Raw genomic sequence first — 25683 nt, 5'->3', positions numbered from 1 at the left:
GATTTTTTCCTCCCATAACATGTTCTATTTGATTCGAAATTTCCTGATATTTAACAATGATTTTAGTCTTTAAAGTTTATAGTTCTGAAAATCTTTGGGAAATATAAAAAAATATAATTTTTTTGAGCGGATGATCGACAAAATAATTCCCCCCTAAAATCCCCATCTCTTTCACATTATTTTCCCACAATTTAATTCCCAAATTTTGATGATGGAAAATCGTTGAAGTCTCAGTAGGAAAAAAAAAACTTGGATATCCCTAATAAAATGTGCAGTACAATCGTGGAAATAAACAGAAGGTGACACTGGTCTCTTTGCCGGGGACCAGCAGTTATACTTATCGCTCTTCGTATAATGGAGTGGCACTGTGACAATAGACAATGCAGGCACTCCACTGCAAATGCTATAGAATTACCAATATTCAGCAGTGCGACTCTTGCGCCAGGGTCTTAGGTGTGAACACAACACGTACGACTAAAAAAAAAAATATTACGTGCCCGCGGGCGTATCGGATTTCTGTATTGTCATTGTAATATTCATGGCGGGTAGCTAGTTTTTCGGGGTGGTCCTTCACCACAGGGGTATTACCTACAGATGGCTGTTTGTTCATGGAGCGAGCACGTCAACGTGGCTTATTATATGCCTCGTTACACGCTCTCCCGCCCCTCTTTATTACTCCACGATGGACGCTTATAATAGTATATCTGTATGGTTACCCATGTTTATCCATTTTTTATCCATTTTGTTATCCATATCATTTTTTTAAATAGCTTGAAATTTATGTTTTGTGAGAGAACTGCATCTTGGACTCCGAGCTCGTCGCTACATTTTTTTTTATTCAAACATTTCGGAACAAATACAGTTCAAAATATAGAATATATATAGTTATCGAAATTTTCAACAAACAAACTTTATAATTCAACAATAAACCCATGATCTACGTATTTCACTGAAATTGAATCGTAAAAACCATCGGAAAAGGTGAAAAATCAAGGAACATGAAAATAAAATCAATTATAACTTCGAATAAATTATTCAACAATTAAATTATCACTGTGAAAAGGTTCGTTATTCGAAAGTTAATAAAAGTTCAAAATAATAAGCTTTTGCGATTCTGCCGCACACGAAAAATTGTAAATCCGAGAGTCTGTTCTTCTCTTCTTCGCTCCTCTCATTTCATCAAATTTGATAGTTCATCAACTCCATCTTTTTTTTTTTTTTAAATGAACTGAACGTCACTCTATTGAAAATTAATCCTGAACTCCTGCTGTCATTTAAAATTTTTTCTTCCAATGTAACTCCTCTCGATTCAGCGATATTTATGAAAAACGTACTCCCCAATTCTTCCCATCATTTTCTTTTTTCAAATGCCCTTGTTCATTCGAAATTGAATGGGTAATTACATTAACAAGGGCCAATGAAATAGTGAGACTGCACAGCCTCAGGGCGCAATACGCTTCACATTGAGACCCTTTTGACTGAAAGGGGAATAAAGTACGAAAAGTCACACCCCAGTCTAGGTTGGCCCTGACCAATCGAGACCAGTTGTATAAGTCAACCGGTGACGATTGGCCCCTGGCTTCCGGCTGCACTGATTGCCAAGGAAATTGTGCGTGTGCTCTCGAGCTCATACGCCAAATATATTTCTCCCTCTTAAAATCACTGATATATTTTTTACAACTTCTTTTTCTTCAAATTCGATCGAATGAAAATTCAATTGAAAGCACTCATGCCAAGAGTCTAACACGTGGATGCGCCCTTTCACTCGATCATTCCGCCAATAGGATTTTGAGTTTAAAATTACGGACATCTGTTGAATGCAAATGCTATTCTTATTGGAAATTATTGAAACTGATGGATGAGATGATCATGGTTGTGTAATTTAATATTGTAAAGGTGTCCTTGATGGGTGAATGATCTTTGACAAACTGCACTAGGTGCAGTTGATGCTAGATACTAATTAATCGATACTCGATACGTCGATAAATCATTGAAATGTCGTTATTTTTATATTAAACATGAATCCAACGTGAGGTCTCGTGTAAGTTCAATCGTCTTCTGATGATATCGACGGACTCGTGGATTATACACTGCGAGAAGAATTAATTTTGACAAAAAAATGTTTCCCGATGCAAGAAAATGTTCATCATAAAATCGTTCACATACTGATGCTCCCAGCATGGAATTGATTCATTCTCCTTCAGCTCTTCATTATCCCCTTTGCAGATAAACGAAATAATTAGAGACTTTGGAGTTGTGGACTCGCATAAACTTCATGCTCATTTACACAGTTTCACAATCAGATCAAGCCACATCGCAATGTCCCACAAACTGTTAAGATGAAAACGGAATTTCATCTCTCCTTGGAGATAGATGGCCACGACGGATAGTGGTGGACGCGTTGGCTTGATCACGCAGGACTCTCTGATCTTGGTGTCGTGAAAGTTTAACGGGTCATATACACACATCGGGCTGTGGCTCTCTTTGAAGCTTCTGGTGTAGTTCCACCACCGCACGTCTCTCCTTTCGCTGAAAAACGGCGAAATCATCGGGATCAGAGAACACTCCCATGAAGCAATACCGAAACGACCCATGAACAGACAAAACCAATTACGTCATTAAAAAAATCCTTATTAATTCGATTGTATTTCTTCATTGGATCGATATACGAAGGTGTTAGCTTGTGTGATCGACAAAAGAATAATTTTATATCCCGAATAAGTCGGAGTCATCCAACATTGTACCATAAAAATTACAATTTCATGGAACTTTGTAATTTAATTAAAATTTATAATGTTTTCGAAGGTAATCCATTAAAGGTTTTTTACCGTCAATTATCCGGCGATAATTTTACTGAATTCATAGCTATTATTGCAGCCGTAACTGTACGAATGGAGAGAAATTAACTTGACTATTAACTATAAACTATAGTTATAGGCACATTTATAAATCCATAAGTAAAATTATTTTTATAGCTGTGAGTACAGCCACTTTTCACGAGGAATGTACGGATTTTTTATTTTTAAAATCGTTATATTGTTCAACGGGTTTCTTTACAGCGCACAAAATATCATAATTTTATGCAAAAATCAATGGAAACTATAAATTTCAGTTCAATCATTTCATAAACATTAATTTTGAATGAGGAACATGAGACCAACTATTCTGGTTCATTAAATCACCTGAATCTGATTAATTGCAGCCTTCACCTTACGATATTTTCAACCCCTTAATTTCACCCCAAACTTATTTTAAATATTGTCCTCAGTATTTTTCCGAGAAAAAACCAGATAACCCATTCTCAACGAGTTATAAAATTACCCCACCACCCGATCATCAGTCTCATCTATCTTCTCGCCCAATAAAAATCAATCTCCAATCAATTACCACCAATATTCCCAAAACCCAGAAATATTTCCCCTCTCCATATCCCATTCTCCGTAATAAATTACCGCTTTTTAATACATCATAAGTGCACTATCCGTTTACATCCGGTCGATTAGTACTCACGAGCACCTTTTCCACCCGGAGCGTTAAAAAACTTAAATAAATTATGAAAAATGTGGTTTATTCCAAGTCGAGCAGTTGCGGCCTTAACTGAATGATTACAAAACACGAATGAATAAGTTGAAAGAGCCTCTCTTCATTCACAAGATTGTGTTTATATATATCGGGGTGCGTTGTACCGTTTGATACGGCTGGTGCACAACGTTTCCGCCAGCGCCTGATGGAATGAAAATTACAGCAATCACTAATAGCTACTGAGCTGCAATGAAGCTCCATCTGCCCCTCCCATCCTCCCATACGTCTTCTTACCCTCTTCTAAATGCCCTCCCCACCCCCAGTGCGACATTCCATCTTTCTCTGCTCTCTGATTTCGTTAAATGATATCTATTAAGTGAATGAAAATCACCGGAGGGCACATACGAGTGCTCGTCCCGTACCAATTATCTCCGTCTTTCACACCTGTTAGCAATTTTATAAATAAAAATTCAGGAGAATTAAATTAATTAAATAGCCAAGAGAAAGTGAAGAAACAAGAGGATGTATGAATAACGCATTTTCCGTCAAGATCGATTGCTCCGTAATTAATTAATAAAAAAAATTTATAAAATATAGAGAGAAAATTGCACGCGTGCTTGGCCCAGGGGTATATGCCTCGGGGAATTGTTACCTATCGCATTCGTATAGTTCAATGTACCAGTTAAATTGTTGCGAAACTGATCATTTATACCGTATGAACTTTCGGATGTATTCTGATTCAATCAGAAACACTGTACTATTGGAGTTCAGAAGCGAAGTGGGAGAGTGAGACAAGTCACTGTTAACTGTTGACGAGTTTTTGATGAATATCTTAACATCTGGGGGAGATAGAGAAATATTCATTATAACCTTTTTTGTTAAGCGAATTAGGTGGAACAATAGTTGTTCTTACAAAAATTTCGCTATCTCCCGTAGATTCGGAGTTATTGGTCAAAAACTGGACTCACAGATAAGCCTCGTTTATCTTGTTTCGTTTTCCCACTTCGCTATTGAATTTTTTAAAGTAATTTTTCATTTGTATTATTTTCACTGGTTTGTGGAATTTAACGGGTTTTGGGGGAAATAATGTGGACTACCCTCGGGCGGGCCTGCAACGAATGTATATATCTCGCGATGGACGGAATATGTAGAAGAAGTTTTTAAGTCGGTCGAGCTCACCGTCGTTTCATGATACAGCGTAATAACATGCTTTGACCGTGGGCCCGCTCTTTCGATATTAAGCATTCCTTGGGTACTCGACGATGCAATATCGCTTCGACTATCGATACACAATACCAATGTAATTCTGGGAGGTTCTGATATTATTGGAAGGAAATATTCTTCTCAGAATTTTCAAGGGAAATTCGGGGAGATTTCATAAGTATTCGATGGTTTTTTTATGGGACATGTTTCCTTGCGTTGAAGCTATTGATCTCCATTGAAAAAAAAATCTTAAGGATATAGCCTTAAGAATAAGTTAATGGTCTCTCCAACCTTCCCGAGACAACTGACAAAATTAGTAGACAGATTAAGTAGACGTGCAGTAACAATTTCATTTGGTTCTTTTGCAGATATGAAACAATCAGACCGGGGTGAGAAGGGTATGCTGTCGGGTAATACACAGCCATCTGATGTCTTCTGTTCCGTACCAGGAAGACTGTCGTTATTAAGCAGCACCAGCAAGTACAAAGTCACGGTCGCCGAAGTACAGAGACGGCTGTCACCGCCGGAGTGTCTCAATGCTAGCTTACTCGGTGGTGTTTTACGAAGGTAAATATATCAATCATAAAGCAAATATGACCATCATCCCCGATACCATCTGGTCCATTAGACCCAGAATATTCAACGATATCTATATTCAAACCCCATTTTTTTTTTCGTGACTCCGAATTAATTCCAAATCCATAAATTTCCGTTCCACATTTCACCTCTCGCCGATTAGTCAATTCCACTTAAATTCACGATTTGTCACTCTGTCAGTCAAAAAATTATTTATGCATAAATTTACATATCTACGTATCTAAAATTTGAGCTCTTCCCGTTTATTTTATCGGCGTACATCGAGTGTTGTCTGACACACATAAAGAATTCACATAATAATCCTGCCATCAATTCATTATAATTAAAATCAAACGACGATGTAACGAATTAGCCTTAAAATAATTTAAAAAAAAGGGACCGAGAGGAGTGGGCTTATCATAACGGTATTATCTAACGGTAAATTAATATACCGGGTTTTTGTAACGCCTTGGGTATCCACCCGATGGTGTTGTGCGGGGCCTCGTGGTGAGGCCCAACGCGCACAGACAGCCCTCTGATTTATAACTTTCCCAGGAGGGAACTCTCTCGCATCGTGTCTTTTATCTCGGATCTCGAGCGTTTGCGCGGCACTCACTCGGAAGGCCCCCAGAAAACTATCCATTACGCAATGCTTTATCATCGCGAGGCATGGATAAATTAGCTACTCAGAGGGTACCTTGTACTTTGTGAATAATTTTTTGAAATTTTCATTTTTTTACGCTACAATCTTCTGTTGTGAATTGTTTTTCTATCAAAATGCGTTTATTACGATATGCAAATTAGAGTAATTGTAGGTGAATAGCCGTCGGGTGTTGAGCACCGAGGGACTAGCCTTGGGCGTAGAAACAGTGCAGCTCATAAATTTAACGTGTCTAAATGCCGCTCATCGATATAGATCCATTTATTATGCGCACTTATTATGCCCCTCATATTTCGTCCCATATTGCCAACTTCCGCATTCACTTCTATTTTGTAGCGGCATTTTTCAGGGACTAACAAGTGGGTAATTGCTGAGTTTTGATAGTTCGATGGTTTTTGCCGGTGATGGATTAGCATTTTGCGGCTGAATAGATATTATTTGTGGTCATAATATTTTTCTCATGATTCACCTACATTTCTTGTGATTTTTCAAATATATTAAAAATCGTTTAATGTTTGTGGTGGATGTAGTTGAATAAAAAATAACGTAATTATTCAGTGGCTCATCAGGAGATGTGGGAATTTGAATATATTTTATTCTCAGTTCAGTTCCTGATGACTACGTAGGAATATCTACGACAGCAATTTTTGCCATAAAATTTTTTGTAGGGCGCAATTGACTCTAGAAACAGGTTATCTCCTTGAAATTTCACTATAATTATTCCTTTATAGCAATTTCCGACAACTGTATCGAGAATTTTCATACGTTTCAAGTTCGTCAGGACCAAAAATATTCTCAACCCGCACGCGATCCTTCCGCTGATAATATAAAATTAAGTGCAAAATTAAGCCATATCCCCCACCATCCTAACATCAAACATGTGCTTTGAAAGGGACGATTAAATTCCCCCACCACTCATTACACAAGTGAAAATGGTTGAAGTATATCGGCGTAAACGAGATGATCGTGCCCACCGTCGACAAACGACTAACGATCCGCAATCGAGGGAGTAATCAGAAGTGAGAGAGTGCGATGAGATACACCCTTAATACATATACATCTATACCAACAACTTGAGCTTGAGAAAATCCCCGCATTTTCAAGACAATCATCGATAATGACACAAGCACGCTCCTTGTCACGTCTGCATACGTAATGATTTTTTCACTCGTTGATGGGAAAAATCAAAAGTAAATTCTTTTGTCGGAATTTTAATACAAACTATTATCGCACACTCAGTGAGAGGATGTGCTTTTGGAACCGTTATACTCCAGCCAAAGGAATGATGGATGATTGAATCACCAATGGAAACCTCTCGTGTAGTCTGTCGAGACCCATTGCTCAATGCTCCGATGACACTGCGTATACAAATTATGCTAATTATTATTATTTCTGGAATGCTTTCTTTATTCTCAATGACGTTATAGCTGAGTGCTTGTGGCAAGATGTGATTGATGGTGGTCTTTCGAAATTTAGGAGTATGAGCGAAAAAAAAAATGCAAAAGAGAACAGGCTAAAAAAATGATTTATTTGGATTGAACAATATTTATTTGAACCAAATAAATCGCTGTGTTTGAATGCCGTTAAATAAAGATTTTCGGTTGCGCGAAATAAAAGGTTTTATTCGATGTTTCACTCAAATGATTGTTGTTCTTATTGATTGATGATAAAATTTTATTTGGTCTGAATAACTCTTTGATTGGAATGGAAATAACTAATGAAGGGAATTATTTTTGTGGATGAACGATTGTACAGGTAAACAATAAACGATATTTAATCATTTTGGTAATGATTTTATTTCAGAGCGAAATCGAAAAATGGCGGTCGGTTGTTGCGAGAAAAGTTGGAGAAGATTGGCTTGAATCTACCCGCTGGAAGGAGGAAGGCAGCCAATGTGACACTGTTGACGTCTCTCGTTGAAGGTTCGTACTAATTAATAACAGTTGTTGCATAAGTAGTGGGTCTGGTTCATTTAAATAATTCTTAGAGAAATCTTCCGCAGTTGAGATAAATTTAAATGAAATTATCTACTGTTTGTATCGACTTATTACCGCAATTAATTAAATTCTAAAATGCGATGCGAATCCGAATGAAAAATTGCGTAAATAGTTTAATCTTATTTTCAATTCCAATTATCTTCATTGAAAATTCAAATAGGCCCATTGAATGAATTCTAAAAAATTACCAACAGTCTAAGAGTGAATCAAGACCCGTAAATCTCTGTCATAGGTGAGAAGATTTCCAATGAAAATATCTTCTGACCGGAAGATAACTCAATATTCATAAAAATGTGAGGGATCAACTCGTTCAATTGCGTTTTACTACTCCACATAATGGAGATTAATAAAAACCACAATAGATTGAGTTGTCAATTTTTTTTCATCTCGCAAATCAGAAGCAGCTCTATAAGCAAACTCTCAGCATGTGTATCTCATGCCTGCCAATCTCGGCACGACGTTTTTTAACGACATCATCGAAGTTTGTCAGAGTGTTGGCTGACACCTGAGACGTTGATTATAATTTATGATAGTTGTGTACCGGTGTAAAACATTCGATGTTGGGCTCTCTCCTCATGACAATCAGCGAATGACTACCATGTCCCTCTTCTCAACCCCCTTCCTCCCCTCCACCCCTCCCCGGGATCCAATGTGCACTTGAAAATATCGGTTAGGCTCAACAATTAATTTCACTTCTTATTCACTTCTTTTTGCTAGGGCAGTGATGTCTGGAGTACTTGGCAATGTGGGAATTTACGAGACACATCATTGACGGTGTATGGCCTGTGCCAATACGCCCCCGCTATTTTTTTTATCATTTCTCGTCCGCACTTCTAGCGCCCACGCAACGCGATCACTCCTTTTATTCACGTCAGTAGAGAGAAGAAATTATAAAAATCTTTCAATTTCCATTTATTTCGTTTCGACGAGAATCGAGAAATATCCAATAACAATTGGATAATTGTTAATAACAACTGAGTAAAGAAAATTAAATCCCCGAAAAAGATTAATTAATCAATAATTTGACGATCTTTTTATAAATCGTCTCCCGTCGCCTCCGCAATTTTCTAACAATATCTCGTCCTCGCTTGTAGGCCCACTAAAAAAATTGTTTTCCTCGTTCGTTTCGAGGGTGAAAGAATGACAAAAAATCTCTCAAACTCATTTTTTTCATTCTGACAAGAATGAAATAATTTCTTTACCCGATTACGATGACTGAGGATATGAATTTCAAAGAGACTAGCTGTGACATTAGCAGAACAATGATGAACAGTGATGCGACATAAAGAAGGTTAAATGCTTTTAAAAGTGGGCTTTTTAAAGAGAACGCTCCGCCCACACATTTATCTGCGAAAGTGTGGGAACCACTCGTCTTTATCTTCACCATTCACGACATACCGATTTCAGCCACTTGGAATGAATATTAGTGATGTTACTGGATGTGTGGATGAAGCTGTCTGTGAAGTATCATCCAATGAGGTTTCTTCAATAGTGGAGAGAAATGACAAGTCACCATTTTATCGTCTTCTCGAATTACAAGACATAAATAGTTGAGAATGTTGAATGGATTTACTTAGATATGAAATAGTCGTAAATGTCCGATGCCGTATTATTTTTGGGAGATTTTAACTGCAGAAGTTGGAATTTTGGTGTTAATCGATAATATGGAAATTCGTGCTGAGGATAATGTTGTACTCAAGTGGATGGGGGGAAGATACTTGAGCGCCCTTGGCAGTTTATGTACAAGATCGCCGATCACGTTCACAAAGACCGCAAATGACGCGCCATTAATATATATACATGCTTGGTCCTTAAATCCCCCGAATACTATCCCCTCCAATCGTCTCCGGTGACTAATCCCTGTTTACTCAGTGATGGAAATTTTGGTTTAATATTTTCAACGGACGGATTTTCAGAAAAACCCTAGGAGTGGTGGGGTATGATGATTTGGTGACGATTGATTTGAGATAAAGAGGAAAATATTTTAATAAGAAAAAAACCCTTTAGCTTGAGACATTATAAATTTTAAATTGCACATCTATCAAAATCCTTGAATTTTCAAGAGAAATTTTAAGATTTTTTTTAATGCTACATTGGGATTTTTTTAGCTCTTGTACTAATATTTTTATGACGAGAAAGCGATTCCTCACGCCATTTAAAATGCAATTAATTAATTTGATAGTTCTTGAGCCTCAATTCTGAAATTATGAACTGCACAATTTCACATAGTTTTTATCCTGGAAGAATATTTACGTAAAAATATAAATAACCAACATATAAGTACTTCTTCTCACTACTAAAAAGTAGATTCTACAATAATTCTGTAAGAAAAAATCATTAATTTCTCCGCAATTTAAATCGCTAAGAAATTAACCGTTCGGGTGAAAAAAGTAACTCAACCAAGAGAAATCATGTGATTAACAATGAATTCATGACGGGTGTCACCGTCACAAAAATAAGACCTCGTTACTGAATTCACGCAGCACAATAAATCTCAGACTTTCACATTTTGCTCGAAACGTGAAAAGAGCTTTTGAATTTTGTAAACAAAAGTATTGATGATGATAAAAACAAGGAAGAGAACGAACTCGAGGAAAATAACTGAAAAAAAAGAAATGTGAGATTCACGTGAAACTGTTGTAACATTTTGCGGGGGGATAAATTTATCGAAGGATGCCAGAGTACGACACTCGCCAAGTGGCATCATTATCGTGTCGTGCTCGCGGCAACATGACATGTGTCACTCCACTTTGTACTCTATATGTGCAGCTTATATACGTTAGTGGCATTGGGAAGAGTAAGAAATCCCGCGAGATGAGGTTTCGACATTCCCGGGAACGATTTACCAATAAAAAAATGGAAACTAAAAAATTGCAGCATTTTCAAAAAATATTGGAGAGGAATTTTATATTCTCAACTTCTCCCAGCGATAACGGTTGTCAATGCGACTTTAAAAATCAAAAATGAAGAGGATCAAAAAAACCGACGAGAAACTGTTCTTCGATCGCACTTGCTATGATTTTCGCTTATGAATGAGCAATACTTTTGGGAGCAATTATTTCCTTATCATTCCCTTCCATCCCGTATGATTGCTACAATTGCTACGACGTTTCCTCAGACGTTCCGTAAAAAGTTGATGGAAAATTTTATCTGTGCTTATGTGAATGATTTGTAATTATCACATTTGAAAAAATCCCGAGAGAGCTCGTTTTTAAGAAAAGTCATAGAATGTTCGTAATTTTCGACAATCGCTATAAAAATCACATCAACCGATATAGTCACCGTAATCATCTTTGAATTGGAATTTAATGATAGAAGAATAAATATTTTAAGTCATAATTGATTTGATTTGAAGCATAATATTCAACGATATCCCCACAATTCTGATTTAATAAATAAAAATAACAATTGTTCCCATTTCCTTTATCTTCAAACTCGTTCAATGGGACATCCAAATAAATTTTTAAGGCATCATTTAGTTAATTCAGAATTTAATTTCAGTTATCGAAAAAAACATTTTTTTATTCACATATTTGAACAGTTCATCTATAAATGAAATTTTAATGTCTGGCAATTAATGGGGCTCAATAATTCCTATATTTAAGGGGAGAAAGAATTAATTCGCTCAACTCATTAGTGAACAATTCCCATTTTTTCAATTATCATAAGTCAATGCAACACGAAAAATTATGTTTGACTAATTAGATTGCACCCGAGGACCCTAAGGGCTTTTCATCGGCGCGTTTGGCCAATCAAAAAGTTCAAAGCACAACTATTGTGTTCTACATATTTCCAACAATATAATTTTGCAATGAAAACTACGATGAAAATTATTTTCCAATCCCACCAGGGCAATTTCGAGAGGAGGTGAATCTTCAATGTCGAGCGATAAGAAGTCATCAGAAAAAAAATGAGTAAAAAGAGAAATGAATGAACTGTCGGAAAAAAGGGAACAATCATGTGTATGAACCAGACTCGAAAGTAGCACACTTTTTATCCCGTATTCTCTTTATTTTATTTTTCATGATTTTTTTTTATTTGTGTTTTTAACAGGAGAGGCTATTCACCTTGCCCGAGACTTTGGGTACGTCTGTGAGACCGAGTTTCCGGCGAAACAAGTCGCCGAATACCTGAGTCGACAGCATTGTGAGCCACAGGACTCGTACAGGAGAAAAGACTTACTCCTTGCCACCAAGTAAGTCTCTTCCGCATTGAGAAAGTCCGGAGTTTTGAGGAACTTTGAAAGTAAGGAAAAAACCACTGACGAACATTTTTTTTATCTCTTTCCAATCAGACAAATCACCAAAGAGCTGATGGACCTGTTGAATCAAGACAGATCGCCCCTGTGTAATACTCGACCACCTCACATTTTGGATCCAAGTATACAAAGACATCTGACAAATTTTTCGTTAATATCGCACGGGTTTGGTAGTCCAGCAATAGTAGCTGCCCTCACGGCAATTCAGGTAAGAAAACTATTCCCAAGAGGATGATAATAAATCCAGCAAGGAAGAGATAAAAGAAAAGTGGTAAAACGAGATGAGTCCACTCAACTACGAGTTGAGTTTTTGATGAATTTCCTTGGTACTAATGGAGATAGCGGAATTTTTATTGAGAACATTTCTTGTTCAGAAAAATGAGAGTTGTAAAAAAGGTCATTATAGGAATTTTGCTGTGTACCTTTACTTCCGAGAGATTCATGAAAAACTAATAATAAATTTTAAAAACTCACTTTGTTGGACCATTTCAGTGCTAAGATGCCATCAATCGCATTCCAAATCTTTTTTCTATTTAGGCCATTAACAATTTAATTTTTTCCTTCATCTTTATGGGGCCCTAGTGATTTAAGAGATTCTCAAAAACTCATAGTGAAAAAAAAATAAAGTCACTTTGTTTTACCATGACAATCTTCTAAACTTTTCATCTTTTTATTTCTATGACGGATTTTTCATATTAATGTATCCTGATACTCTTATTTGTTAAATCTTCCATTAAAATTGAATGGCAGCAATTATTTATCCTGTGAAAGTGGTAAAGCCTTTTTAATGTTTTCCATGCATAATCATACATCAAATAAAATCTTCAGCATTTCTTAAAATCGATATCTATAGGTATGAATGGTAGGATTTAAAATAGATGACAAATAGATTACTAATTGAAAAATACTCTAACAATCTTCTTCTGATTTGTCTCCTACATTTTACCCAGTACAGCAGCTCGCGGCAATCAATATAAACGTACAATGATTAATTAAATACCGTAATATTATACTTGCAGAAGTTCCTAACCGAGTCACTAAATCACATGGAGAAGATGTATCCGGGTAATGGAAGCGGAGTAACAAGCAGTCAACAGTCGAGCCTAGATGCTAACAAGAACAAGGACAATTCCCTGATGAACGACATGAAGAAGTGACGTCCAGAAGACTCGCCTACCTCTAACGTGGTCACGTCAATCAGCCACTCATGGCCCTACAACTAATGTGTAGTTATTGTTCAATATGGACCACATCTGTGTACTTCGATTGGAGGTTGGCTGGTCAAATCCAACGAATACTCATTTAATTCAATTGTAAATTGTTCTTTTTTTCTCTCTCAAAACTGTATTCTTTAATTATAAATTAATGTCAAGTTGGTGCAAGTCCACAAAGGCACATACAAATTCATATCAGCCTTGGACCATATCAATTTTACCTTAAAAATGTTATACGTAATTATTCATATTTTCTTCTTGTGTAAATATTCGTTTTTATCATTATGTTCAACTCCTCTTATCTTGATGGAGGTGAATATGCTGCCCCTGGGACTCGAGCGCTAATAAATCATTATTTATACAGCTCTTGTGATGATAAATACTCAAATTGCGTTGTGACCCTCGAGGCCACATTAAAGTCGATCCTTCAATGGATTTTATTGCCGTATTATCCTGTTAACAAACTCAACTCCTTTTTCAGACAGATTTATCATTCAGTATTCTCACCATTAATTAATTTTTTTTTCTCGTTCGTGCAATCGCATGGAACTATTCGATAAAGAATTTCCCCACATTTTCTCTCCATTCTTCGTTCAATATCACAATTTTCACAAAATAAAAGAGAATCAATGATAATGCACTAATCGAATGACACAACAAAGAACTGTTAACAATAATTGTGCCAATGGAAAATACTTGCCATTAATTATGTGCCAATTTTCGTGCCAATTGCAAAAAGTGTTGAGGTGGCAGTGAGAGGGAGAGAGATGAAGATATCACTCTTTGCGATGGGTATTTGTAAATACGATGATGATGCGTTTTATTGTATGATAAATTAAAACGACAATGTGCATTGGTTTCATTGGAAATTAACAATCATCAGCGCATTGAAATCGTATCAAGTACAATATTAATCAGGTTCACCTGAAACATATCTAACTTTGTAACTAAACTTTAGATAATTTACATTAATTACAGGAGATGAGAAAACAAACGAATGGAGATGATTAAATTTAAGTCAGATGGATATAAAAAAAATCCGTGAAAATCGACGAGAAAACTAGCAAAAAAAAAATTATGAAAATATTGGAGAACATTGCATGTTCTCGAGAAAATGAGTATGTACAGAGCATTTGAATCTTTCTTGTGATATAATCGTGCGTTGTCGAATTAAATGAATGCTAAACATTCCATGTTTTTATTAGAAAAATGATATTAGTGATTTCCATTAAATTGTGAGCAATTAGTTGGGCTCAGATTTGAGTCACAAACAAGGAAGACTACAATTTTATTGCTCGCAGTTACGAGTCGTTGTAATTATTTTATTATTGAAGAGAAAAATACAGAATTGCCACGATCATTCAATCGATCGAGGTAGAAAATTTATTGACAATTCGATATCAAAGATTTCATTCCCAACATTTTCAACGTGAAAAAAAAGAAATAGAGAGCGGCGTAGTGTGCTATATTATACATACAATATATAAATATAAATATAAATATATATATATATATAAATATATATAGTTAGGAAACAAACCTGAGCCCTTATTTTGACTCATAAAATAACTATAGAGAAGTTTACTCTCTAGATTATATTAATTAAGAATGAAAAAAACAATTATAAATTAATATCTTTATTTATAATAAAATATATCTAGAGCGATGAGTAGAAAATGGTCTTTTCTACCAAGAATTTCTGTGCCAACTGTGAAATAATGTTGTAGAAATTTTTTTTTTTATTTCTCAAGTTGAAGAGCTAAAGTATGGAAGAAAATCGGAATCGACGAAAACCATCATTCTAATCTTGTAAGATACTCAGATCTATCTTTATTGAAATATATTTGAATTCTAGTAGTATATTGTATTCCGAAAAAAAATATTAATACGTTTCATTTTTGTATATTGGTGTGTGATAAATAAAGTAAATAAGAATATTGTTTCTAAGTAAACTTTTCGATCGACAACTAATCATCCCCCCATCATAATTATCGTTGGAACCGTCATAGGTGACGAGATGAGTTGAATATTTATGAGAAGTTTCATTAATGAATCTCAGGAGTAACGAGATTTACGAGGGTCGATTGAAGGATCGTTTCTCTAGCTTTTGAAATTTCTGGCAATAAAGATCTGATGAATTCCACTTAATCACTCATCTAGAGATGTTCAGGAAACGATAACGAGTCAGGAATCGTATGTTTTATAACTAAAGAAACCACTACCGGGGGGGGGGGGCAGAACGGTAATAGCACGACAGAGAATTATTTCGTCGACTGAAACCTTTTTCCCTCTAATTTTTATGGACAAAATTATAAAAATTTCCCATCACATGCCTCAGGTTCTAAAAATACGCAGTGACCTCTCTCAAATTGCACGTGCACGTGCTTGGTCCTTCCCTCGTTAATTGAAATAAACTCGAACATATTACCAAAATCATATGAACCGATCTTTTCTCACCTTATTCCCAGTTCTACATACATTCAAAATTCCCGCGTAATAGCACTGCAATCGCGTAATAATAATAACCTAAAATGAGTTTGCGTCCTGCGCGACACAAGAGAGACACACCAGAAGCGACGCCACAACCTGAAAACCTAAAAACGTGGTGGCTTAAATTGAAGCGTGTTCACAACGTTAGGTTTCTGGAATAAGTTAAACCGTAGTGGTGAGTAAATCATGAAAGGGAAATTTCAATAACTAAAATTGCATGGTTTCCTGATGATAAAAGAATATTGATTTCATTGAAGGTAGAGACATGGGTTTACCAAGAGTATTCTTCGACATGACCGCCGATGGCCAACCGGTGGGTCGCATCGTCATCGAGTTGCGTTCAGACGTTGTTCCAAAAACTGCGGAGAACTTCCGTGCCCTGTGCACTGGAGAGAAGGGCTTTGGCTACAAAGGCTCAATATTCCACAGAGTCATTCCCAATTTCATGTGCCAGGGTGGGGATTTCACCGATGGCAATGGTAGAGGTGGAAAATCAATCTATGGAAGAACATTCGACGATGAGAACTTCCAGCTGAAGCACACTGGACCTGGAATTCTTTCAATGGCTAATGCTGGAAAAAATACCAATGGATCCCAGTTCTTCATCACCACAGTGAAGACAACATGGCTGGACAATGCCCACGTTGTCTTTGGTTCTGTTGTGGAGGGTCTGGATGTGGTTAAACAACTTGAGGGCATGGGGTCACACGGTGGCGCCACAACCAAGAAAATTATCATCGCTGATTGTGGACAATTGTCTTAATGGAATGGAAGAGTTGAAGCACTGCATTTAAATAATTCTTTCTTTCGATTAAAACAGTTAAATAAAAGATTAATTATTGGAAACCACAGTTCATGTCATTCCATGTGTCAGGAATTGAAAGATTTTTCGGAATAGATTCCATCTTTCTACTAGACCAGTGTGAACTCTCGTCGGTGTATTGTATATTGAATTTATTCTTCATCGAAATTCTGGAATAAATAGACAAACAGCGACATTCGAAATTTTTTATTTAATTTTCTTTTGTTCTTTAGTGGAGATTAACGAATGACATTATTGATTCGATGAACATTCGATTCACCTCTTGTTGACGATTGCTGCAATATTTTCCCCTACATTGACCTCATCTAAGAAAATCAATATCGCTACCATGAGATAATTATCTTGATGAAATGGACTAGGGTTAAATATAGCATTGGACTAAACTTCTTTTCAAATAACAAATAGGTTTCTCCCCAAAAAAATCATTTTATGATTGTCCTCTTGGTTGAAACTGTTGATGCAGTATCACATCCATCAAAATTGTCATTAATTGGTAAACAATCTCACTTAATTATTTGTCTTTTCGTATTATGTTATTTCATCATATATTTCACAAATTATCTACAGATAAATGAAAAACATTTGTAATCAGGTTCTAACTCGCCGTTGAACTGTAAGTTGGATTGTCTTCGATTCCTATTGAACAAGGAATATACTGTTGAGCAGAATTCTGAAACAAATAAAATAATCTTATTCACCTTATCTTGATTTCGTCTGAATATTTCTGTTGAAATTGTGAATGTAATTGTTAATTCAATGAATATTCGATGCTACTCACTTCGTTGACAATTATTTGCCGATTACCCTCTAAACTGAGAGTGTCCACGTCTTCTGTGGTTAATATTATTACCGATTCCGGGGGAATATTGTCTTCATCGATGTAGGTTATAGGAATTTCTGATGTGACCTGGAATTAATAGAACAATAATTGTCATTTAACTTCAGGGCATTCTCCAAACAGTGACAGATTATTTACTCACTTCACAGAACGGAAAATCATCGTCAGCATTCTCACTCTTAATTTGCACATCGTCTTTTTTTCTCCTTTTTGAAACCTGTGGACTCGACTCATCCTCATTTTTCTTAGTAGCCTGCTGCAATTTCCTCCAAATCGTGGTCTTAGGGATGCCATAAAGTATAGCTGCTGCAGCTTGTGACATTCTACCATCTTTGCAAGCTGCCACTGCTTTTTCCAGTCTACTTTTTTTTAAACCCTCGTCGTCGGTTCTCCGTCGTTTCCAGAACGATTCCGGTAATTTTCCCTCGTCAACAAGTTTCACTTTATCCCTGAACAATGTTGTTTTTGGTATCTGAAAAAAAAATTGAGCGAGTCAAGTAAATTAAATAATTAATCTGTTGAAATCATTGAAACTCCTGGCTTTGGCTTTATGTATCTGGTACAAGAAAACTCTTCCAATATTAATTGCCAAGCCGTTTAGTTTCAGGAATACTTGCATAGTTAAGTATGTGCAAATGACAATCAATATTAACATTAAATTCATTGGAGACTTTCGTAAGCCTTTCTCCTCTCTCGAGTGCTTTAACAGCCGCAAGTCTTTTCTCAGATGCGTACTGTCTTTTCGTTTCTGGCCTGTTTATTTGAGATCCTTCTTTTTGTATTCGCCTCCAAAGAACAGTCTTTGGTATACCATACATTTCAGCTGCTTGCTGTAGACTTGCCCCACCTGCGAGAAGAGAAGCACGATCCAATTAATTTAAGTCCATATAAATTACACTGGAGACCTTAGAGAATCCCCGAAAGATGAGGGAAATAGAAGATTCCAAAGGGACAATAATGGTCCCTCCGCACGATTAATACTCACCGACTACTGTCTCAATTGCAGACTGCATACATGCAGCTGGGTATTCATTTCGCGCAGCATGTAATTGAATACCGAGTGCCTTCGCTTTCATGTAGAGTGTCGATCTTGGAATATGATTCTTAACAGAAGCTTCAATCAATGTTTTGCCATCCTTCAGATCATTTATAGCAGCGTCCAGCATTTCATCGTTGTACACCTTTTTCGAGGTGTCTATCGTCCTCTTTTTCTCCTTCTTTTTTTTCCCAATGGAATCGATCTCGCCAACGTTAGCATCTTTCCCTGTCTGCTGTTCAATTGGATCCGATATCGCAGCGTCTTCACGGTCTGGTGATACTTCATCATCATCCAATTCTTCGATTTGATCTTTATTTACAGTCGTATCATGCTCATCGAGTCCTTCAATCTCATGATAAATAAGAACAAAGGTCTTAGTTAGAGATTGGATTTTTGATATGATTTGTTCAGGGTACTCGTTATTTATAAATAAATAATTGCAATTCAAAATCTTTCATTAATTAAAACAACAAGGATTCTACTCATGAAGCATTAATTATCCCTTGCAAAAGAGCATTGGTACCATGGAGATGGCCTGTTAAAATATCTCGCATTCCACCCAATCACCTCATAACCCAAAATTTTTCAACTTCCCGCATAAAATAATTACCTCCATCAATCCACTGATTTTCAACAGCTGTGCAGCATCCAACAAGTTTGTTATATTCTCCACAGGTATTCTAACTTCTCCCTGATATGAAAACTCCACAATAGACCTGACATCATCAGCTGCAATGTCACTAATGATGATGGTAGGATGATCTTCGCTTGTTTCACTCAGAATTTCCTACGAAAGAAAAACTCAGTACCAAAAGTTGGACTCAACGTGAACCCATGGAAACGTCAAACCTGCATTGTTTACATACTTGAAAAAGCGCACTGCAGGCGCATAATACAATCCGATGTGCATGAATACGTTCTCCAGCAACGCACAGCGTAACGTCTACCATGGAATCCTCTTCTAGCAATTGTCTGACAACTGTCGACAGATGATTCTGATAATCGCTCCATTTGAAGCAATAAGCCTGATCACTTTGAGGTTCACTCGACACTTCGGACATGCCGTTTCAGTTTCGTTTCTTTTTCAGGATTTTATGCCAATGATGCTAAGCACTGAGAACCCTTACGGAACTTGGAACGTCACTAACACAGGGATTCAATAGTCCTACATACACACTAGAGTGAATTCGCGTAAATAGCCCCAAGGGATTGCCATTCGCAAACTCAAATAATCCCATCGTTTGTACTAGATTTGTACTCATTCGTACTGACCTTAAAATGTTTTGTTACTGTCTCATTTATCTTTAAATAAATAATTAAAAATCCAACATGAGTTTGGCTACTGCAACTAGCGACCTCTGTGCATCGTAGGCGGAACCCTCATGGCCAAAAGATATTTGTAGATGGCGACCTCTGTGCACCACCAGCAGAACACATCGAGTACACAGCACTGCTTACGGTCTCCCGCGGTACTCATCCCATGTTTTGGAAAAGCATATACACTAAAGCCGAAGGCTCATAGCGATATCAGTTAAAAACTAATTAAATCATCAGAACCATCGCACAAAAGGCGTCAGAGTGATACAGTATCAAACTTTTTTTTTTTTTCAATTCTCCGAACGTCGGAATTCTGTGGACTCCCCCACTCTGCACCCACACAACCGCTCTGTGGGATCATCTTTCCGCAATAGTATATACGTACTTGTGTACTCGGCAAACCACCAGTGCACCTCGGCAATAGCCTTCAACCATCAGTTCGCGTTCCGTCGATTCACACGACAGTCGTTTACCGTCCATACCTCCATTGAAATAAACAACGATTTTTTGCCGCTTTATTAGCGAGAAAAAAAGGTGAGTTTACTCGCTCAACTACGCAAAAACGAGCCTCGCAAATAATGCTCACATTAACCGAGACATAGTGTCAAATAGTCGAGATGCGATAGTTCGAATTTCGAGATAAAGAAAAGAAGAGCCAGAACTACCCGGAAAGTAGTTAGTAGACTGTCCCTAGACAGATGTGTTTCGCAATAACATGTGACGTGTTTAATTCATTTCCTCGTTCATATTGCACAACACAATCACCATATGAATCGTCAATCGATGAAATTCCACCGAGTGCATAATTGCATGAGGAAAAATAGTGTATGCACGAGGAACACTAGGAAACGCTTCCCCGTATATTTAGAATAGAATAAACGCCGGTTTCAGGCCCTGACATTCCATTCGCATCGTTACTGTCCATGAAGTTCTCCAAATACGGCCGGAATAAATACAGAAGGGAATGCTGGGATAATAGAGTTGAGAACCATTGGTGGATCGTATCAAATGGCCTTGGAAAAGTAATATATGCACATTCGTGGATTTCAAGTTTGGCAGAGGAGTCAACAAAAGTTTATATTTTTTTTTAATTGTCACGCTCTTCCTCGGCATTCTCGTACCTGTGAAACATGTGACATTGGAAATGTCAGGGCGTTACCCGAAAATTTTTACCTCGTTGACGTGTGCATCGTTGACGTCGCACTCCCTGGGATAAGAATCCCAGGGAGTGCGTGGGCAGCCTTATGTGCATGCTCAGGGACTATGGGGTAGATTGACCATCGATTATTCACTTCCCCTGGCTCTGAACTGCAGCGCAAAAATAAAGTGCAACCAGCGGTTTCTAGACAGTAAAGAAACCAGCAGAGATAAATCCCGTGACGCGGTACATTAACACGTAAGAAATGTAATCGTAATCTTGTCACCAATCATCTTTCACGTACACGACAGAACTTGATTTTTATTTTGTTATCGGTAAGTAATACCATGTGATGGGATTTTTCTTGACGCGTTTAATTGTTTGTTCTGTTGCATTGAGGGCCAAATGACGATGTAATAAACTACGCATCAACGCCATCTCGGACCCCATTCAATGACATTATGACTCCGGGTTTTTCTCGCTGACCTCTTCTAATAACTCTCGTGAATATCGTTATCTTTTGCCAAATGAAAAATAGTGGATTATGCAACGATTGCATGGGTTGTGGCTGCAGTGTATGAAGTTGGCGCTCGAGCCCAAGGCAAAATTGTTGCTGTTGAAGCGCAATGCGGAAATTACGTGAAAATTTTATATGAAAATTTTCAACGGAAAACTCCGGAATCAATAGACTGACGCCAAGTTGTACTTGACCAGATAATCTCTCGCTGATTGCGAGGAGATTATTTCATTCGTTGACGATAATATTCAGGAAAAATTACGGAACAATTTTCCTAAGTTGTGAGGAAAAATCGCAATTAGGTGACTCTTTTATTTAGAAATAGTTACAAAGTTCGTTTTTTCCTCGATAATCTATGAATTCTACTGCTTCCGGGCAGAAGGGGCCAAAATAGAATAAAAATTAATGGATTTACCCCATATTCACCCCATGTAGAAGTTTATTTTTACTATAAGTATATTATTAAATATTAGTCGTTCAAATTTTGTAATCTTCGCCACCAGTGGCATATTGTCACCACTTCCTCTAGGATATCACACTCGTCTGTTTAACATAAATGTCACGTATGGCATTTTTAACCCAGAGCAGTGCATATTTATCCCGCAGATACCTCGGCAACAATTTCGACTTAATTCGCTAATTTGTAACAAAAATAAACCTAACTCAATGATTTTTTTTCGTTATCGTCTAACATTTACTCGCGACGAATGACGCACTTATGAATAGCAGCTAGGTATAACTCGTTTCCACAGCACATACGGGTATTCATGAGTTAATTCATCGTTATCGGTGAGAATTTGTCCTCAACGATAACGTGACATACAATACCACAGCTTCAGCTCATGCTGTACTGTGGATTCCATATTATCACTGTACACAAGAGCTGGAATTTGCAGAAGAGAGCATTACTAAACGTATTTTCGCATGGTTTTTTGCTTTCTCATTTTTCAGGAATTGTCAAGTAATTAATTGCCATGGAAAACAAACAAGCGCCACCACCAGGATTCGTTCCACCTCCGCCATATACAGCTGGACCACCACACGCCGCTGCGCCTGCACCAGGTGCTACCAGACTACTAACACTAATCCCAGTCACTCACCATAAGTTTTCATGGGTTTTATACCAATAGCTATTTTTACATTCTTACACGTAGAAAACGCATGAAAAATACGATTTTTTTCTCAAATCTCACTTTACAACATTTCCCTTTAATAAAATAAAAAACATGAATCATTTATTTTATTTAATAGTCGTGAAAATATCAATTTTGCTTCACTTCTTCTGACGGTTTTATAACTCTTCTGGTGAAGGTTTTTATTCCCAGATGAAGAAGATCAATCGCTCGATCAATATGTTTTGAATTTCCTGTTTCTTGTTATTGCAGCAGTCATAATGGTTCAGCACGTCGCTCTAGGCCCCGAGTCCCAAAGGATGGCATGTCCTCATTGTCATGCTGACATTTCCACGCGAGTCGAGAGCGAGTCGAATACTAAAACTCATTTGTTCGCACTTCTTCTCTGTTTAATTGGGTGAGTAAGAAAATATATATTTCCAGGATATTCACGAGTGTGAGACCAGAATATTTCTCGGTTATTCAATAACTCAATCTCATAGACGTCGAATCGTTTGACGTCAAGAATGCGACCTAATCTGCTGATGGTTCGTCTTATGAGTCATTTGCGAGCAGCGGCAAACGTTATCGTACCCGTTTTTTTATATCTGAGTCACCCACTATCAGACTGATAATTGGAAATGCATGTGGACTGAAAATGGATATGGAATGACTCAGATTTGAATTTGATCGGTTCAATTTTCGTTTTCTTCCTCGAAACGGGAGCTTCGCAAATGCAGAAATTTTACTATTTCCGACCGCTAACCACAGTGTGGTTTACACATGAGTCATTTTTCATGGCAAACCGAGACTAATTAAGATTCTTCAATTAATTAATTAGTATTACGTATATTCTATCAATGAAAGACAGTGGGAGTCATTCAAGTGGATATTTTTGAGAGAAATTTTCATTCAGACCATTTTCAGGGAAACGTAATTAAGGTCTGCGAAAAATACGCTTGAAATTGGCCCTCGACAGCGTTTGACCCGTTCCATTAATTGAAAGTTTTATCTCCGCGTAATTAATCGAGTTTTTTTTTCCTCTCCACAGATGTTGGCCATGTGCTCCATGTCCCTATTGCATGGACTCTTGCCTCGCCAAGAAACATTACTGCCCGGCCTGCAATTCCTACATCGGCCAGCATGAGAATTAATAAAAACACTCCAAAAAACGAAGTAACAAAATACCAGAAGAATGCAACAGAATTTATAAAAGTGTATTTACATTAAGTTTATGTACGAATTGTTGTACCTTCGTACTTGATATACCCTCGCCAGTGTACAGCGTTTTTTCAAAATGATATACTTTTTATAATTTGCTTTACATTTTTTCCATCACCACAAAATGATAAAAAAGCAAACACAATGCTTAAAATATGCTCGGGATTATTGTCCTTGATATCTAGATGTGATTCTTGAATTAAATTTTTTCAAAGTATTTCGTAAATAATGGTATGGAACTACAAGGATTTTGTGATTGCAGCAAGTGCACTCTAGTGATTGGAAAGAATATAAAATTAATCGTATAAAAGAAGATGAAGATTACTCCTGTTCGAGATATGAAGAATTATTTATCGCATTTTTTGACAATTTACTTTTTACAGATGATTGTATTGGAGAGTATTCTATTCCAACTTCCACGATAAATCGGTGTACTGAAAAAGTGGCGTGTTGCATTGGTAGTTCAGAGATAAATGTGAAAACGTTGATAATTGTACAGCAGGATGAAGAGTAATAAATGATCGTGAAACGAGTGAATATTACTCAGGGCCATCTTTGCATTGTGCTTTCGTCTTGTATAACTGATTAATGTCGCTATTTTTATTGTAAAGTTCATGTTTTTCTCGCAATGGAATTATCAGGATTGCCTTATTGAGAATCGTGATGGTATTTTACGTTTGTAACAGTTGGCTGAAAGGAAATAAAAAATTATTTTCTAGATAATTTTTTGAATTACCCTTTCTTGTTTATGAAGTGTTATCAAGGTGGGAATTGATTCCATGCCAGCATGCGTAAGTGGAGACCTGGTGAGAGAGCAATCATCTCGCGGAGAACTTCCGGTTGGAGATATGAGTTTTATAGTATGAATGTTAATAATCACTGTAGGAGTATCAAACTGTCCTACTACAATTTCATTGTCCGAAAAAATGAGAAGCTTCACTGATATATTGCAATGTGTTTCTATATATTCTATCCCTTTGAAGTTCAAATTTGTAAAATATTTAATTCTTCATTTCATTTTGTGGAAAAAAAACAGTTTTGGGTTGGCAAAGAAGAATTGTCAGACTGTTACCGACGAAATCAGCCGACAAATACGATTTCTAGGTTAAAATTATGGGGACTGTAATCGATAAGGCAGATTTAATCTCCAGTAGTTTTTTACTGGTTTATTTTGCCCCACTCACACAATTTGACTTATTATTTGGTCTCGAACGCAGTGAATTTTCAATTATTATCTGATAAAGTTCAAAATTAAGGTATTCGATAGTTCAGGGTTTTGTGCCCTTATGCACAAGGCATCGAGTCTTCGTTATCCTGGATAAATGTGACTTCAGGCTCCGTGAGAAGAACTAACACATGTTTTTTTTACTATTTCCTATTGAATTCTCACGTTACGATGCATCGAGATAACGCATTTCATGACAATTTCCCTTGCGTATCGCTGTTTGTCTAAAGAAATCAGTCATTCACATTCCAAAAACGATTATGAAGGGTCTAACCTTGTCGTCTCCACTGCTGGAACCAAAGTTGTACTGCTATTCTCCAGGACCTTCCTCCTAACCTCCTCATCCGGGAATCTCCTTTTCTCTAATGAGTTTTGCCATTTTTGTAGACCGACTTGATGTTCTCCTTCGTCACTTTCTGTCATCCGCGATTAGTGTACTTTCAGTTATCGATTAGAATAGGGAGACACATTTTTTTAGAGAAACACTGTTGGGGAAAGGATAAAGAATAGCCTGGAAACGGACTGAAGGAAA

At 37.0% G+C, this 25683-nt stretch overlaps 5 protein-coding genes across 13 annotated transcripts in view; 3 read left to right on the top strand and 2 right to left on the bottom strand.

Moving 5' to 3' along the window:
* The window catches only part of Tfap-2 (Transcription factor AP-2), a 97092-nt gene extending 81694 nt beyond the window's left edge, over positions 1-15398 (top strand). For 3 of the 6 annotated variants that reach the window (XM_064131076.1, XM_064131075.1, XM_064131077.1), the window contains exons 5-9: positions 5094-5292; positions 7766-7884; positions 12013-12154; positions 12254-12425; positions 13237-15398. In XM_064131076.1, the coding sequence (XP_063987146.1) occupies positions 5094-5292; positions 7766-7884; positions 12013-12154; positions 12254-12425; positions 13237-13374 (770 nt within the window). In that variant the 3' untranslated portion in view covers positions 13375-15398. The remainder of the gene's footprint in view (positions 1-5093; positions 5293-7765; positions 7885-12012; positions 12155-12253; positions 12426-13236) is intronic. The other 3 variants (XM_064131080.1, XM_064131079.1, XM_064131078.1) reach the window with 1 other exon arrangement.
* On the bottom strand, positions 1493-25574 carry LOC135167682 (uncharacterized). The gene is made up of 2 exons (XM_064131133.1): positions 25426-25574; positions 1493-2529 (listed from the first exon to the last, which is right to left on the bottom strand). Exons 1-2 carry the CDS (start codon positions 25572-25574, stop codon positions 2280-2282), a joined length of 399 nt encoding a protein of 132 aa, XP_063987203.1. The 3' UTR covers positions 1493-2279.
* LOC135167678 (peptidyl-prolyl cis-trans isomerase-like) lies at positions 15948-16917 on the top strand. 2 transcript variants are annotated; one of them, XM_064131125.1, is made up of 2 exons: positions 15948-16096; positions 16179-16917. In XM_064131125.1, the coding sequence occupies exon 2, from the start codon at positions 16187-16189 to the stop codon at positions 16682-16684; it is 498 nt and encodes a 165-aa protein (XP_063987195.1). In that variant the 5' UTR covers positions 15948-16096; positions 16179-16186; the 3' UTR covers positions 16685-16917. The 2 variants fall into 2 exon arrangements, with proteins under 2 accessions (XP_063987195.1, XP_063987196.1); XM_064131126.1 differs by having other exon boundaries at positions 15992-16096; positions 16160-16917.
* Positions 17068-19764, bottom strand: LOC135167656 (uncharacterized). 2 transcript variants are annotated; one of them, XM_064131074.1, is made up of 7 exons: positions 19488-19764; positions 19232-19408; positions 18568-18970; positions 18200-18429; positions 17725-18054; positions 17523-17651; positions 17068-17414 (listed from the first exon to the last, which is right to left on the bottom strand). In XM_064131074.1, exons 1-7 carry the CDS (start codon positions 19680-19682, stop codon positions 17340-17342), a joined length of 1539 nt encoding a protein of 512 aa, XP_063987144.1. In that variant the 5' UTR covers positions 19683-19764; the 3' UTR covers positions 17068-17339. The 2 variants fall into 2 exon arrangements, with proteins under 2 accessions (XP_063987144.1, XP_063987142.1); XM_064131072.1 differs by having other exon boundaries at positions 18236-18429; positions 19488-19697.
* Positions 20617-24649, top strand: LOC135167686 (lipopolysaccharide-induced tumor necrosis factor-alpha factor homolog). Of its 2 annotated transcripts, none has more exons than XM_064131137.1 (4): positions 20617-21334; positions 22545-22655; positions 22982-23123; positions 23757-24649. In XM_064131137.1, exons 2-4 carry the CDS (start codon positions 22568-22570, stop codon positions 23857-23859), a joined length of 333 nt encoding a protein of 110 aa, XP_063987207.1. In that variant the 5' UTR covers positions 20617-21334; positions 22545-22567; the 3' UTR covers positions 23860-24649. The 2 variants fall into 2 exon arrangements, with proteins under 2 accessions (XP_063987207.1, XP_063987206.1); XM_064131136.1 differs by having other exon boundaries at positions 21314-21334; positions 22979-23123.
* Positions 25575-25683: the final 109 nt, after the last annotated feature.

Source organism: Diachasmimorpha longicaudata, chromosome 11, assembly GCF_034640455.1.
Source record: "Diachasmimorpha longicaudata isolate KC_UGA_2023 chromosome 11, iyDiaLong2, whole genome shotgun sequence".
Classification (NCBI taxonomy): domain Eukaryota; kingdom Metazoa; phylum Arthropoda; class Insecta; order Hymenoptera; family Braconidae; genus Diachasmimorpha; species Diachasmimorpha longicaudata.
Note: the sequence above shows the minus strand (reverse complement) of the source record. Positions and strands in the feature narration are given on the sequence as shown.

What these genes read in the sequence shown, in the direction of transcription:
- LOC135167678 (XM_064131125.1), top strand. Translation starts at nt 16,187, where the DNA reads ATGGGTTTACCAAGAGTATTCTTCGACATGACCGCCGATGGCCAACCG.
- LOC135167656 (XM_064131074.1), bottom strand. Translation starts at nt 19,682, where the DNA reads ATGTCCGAAGTGTCGAGTGAACCTCAAAGTGATCAGGCTTATTGCTTC. An exon ending in ATTTGCACATACTTAACTAT is followed by an intron (nt 18,055 to 18,199) that starts GCAAGTATTCCT and finishes TTTTTTTTTCAG; the next exon opens with ATACCAAAAACAACATTGTT. An exon ending in ATGATTTTCCGTTCTGTGAA is followed by an intron (nt 17,652 to 17,724) that starts GTGAGTAAATAA and finishes TATTAATTCCAG; the next exon opens with GTCACATCAGAAATTCCTAT.
- LOC135167686 (XM_064131136.1), top strand. Translation starts at nt 22,568, where the DNA reads ATGGAAAACAAACAAGCGCCACCACCAGGATTCGTTCCACCTCCGCCA. An exon ending in CGCCGCTGCGCCTGCACCAG is followed by an intron (nt 22,656 to 22,978) that starts GTGCTACCAGAC and finishes TTGTTATTGCAG; the next exon opens with CAGTCATAATGGTTCAGCAC. An exon ending in CTTCTTCTCTGTTTAATTGG is followed by an intron (nt 23,124 to 23,756) that starts GTGAGTAAGAAA and finishes TCCTCTCCACAG; the next exon opens with ATGTTGGCCATGTGCTCCAT.
- LOC135167682 (XM_064131133.1), bottom strand. Translation starts at nt 25,574, where the DNA reads ATGACAGAAAGTGACGAAGGAGAACATCAAGTCGGTCTACAAAAATGG. An exon ending in CCAGCAGTGGAGACGACAAG is followed by an intron (nt 2,530 to 25,425) that starts GTTAGACCCTTC and finishes GCCGTTTTTCAG; the next exon opens with CGAAAGGAGAGACGTGCGGT.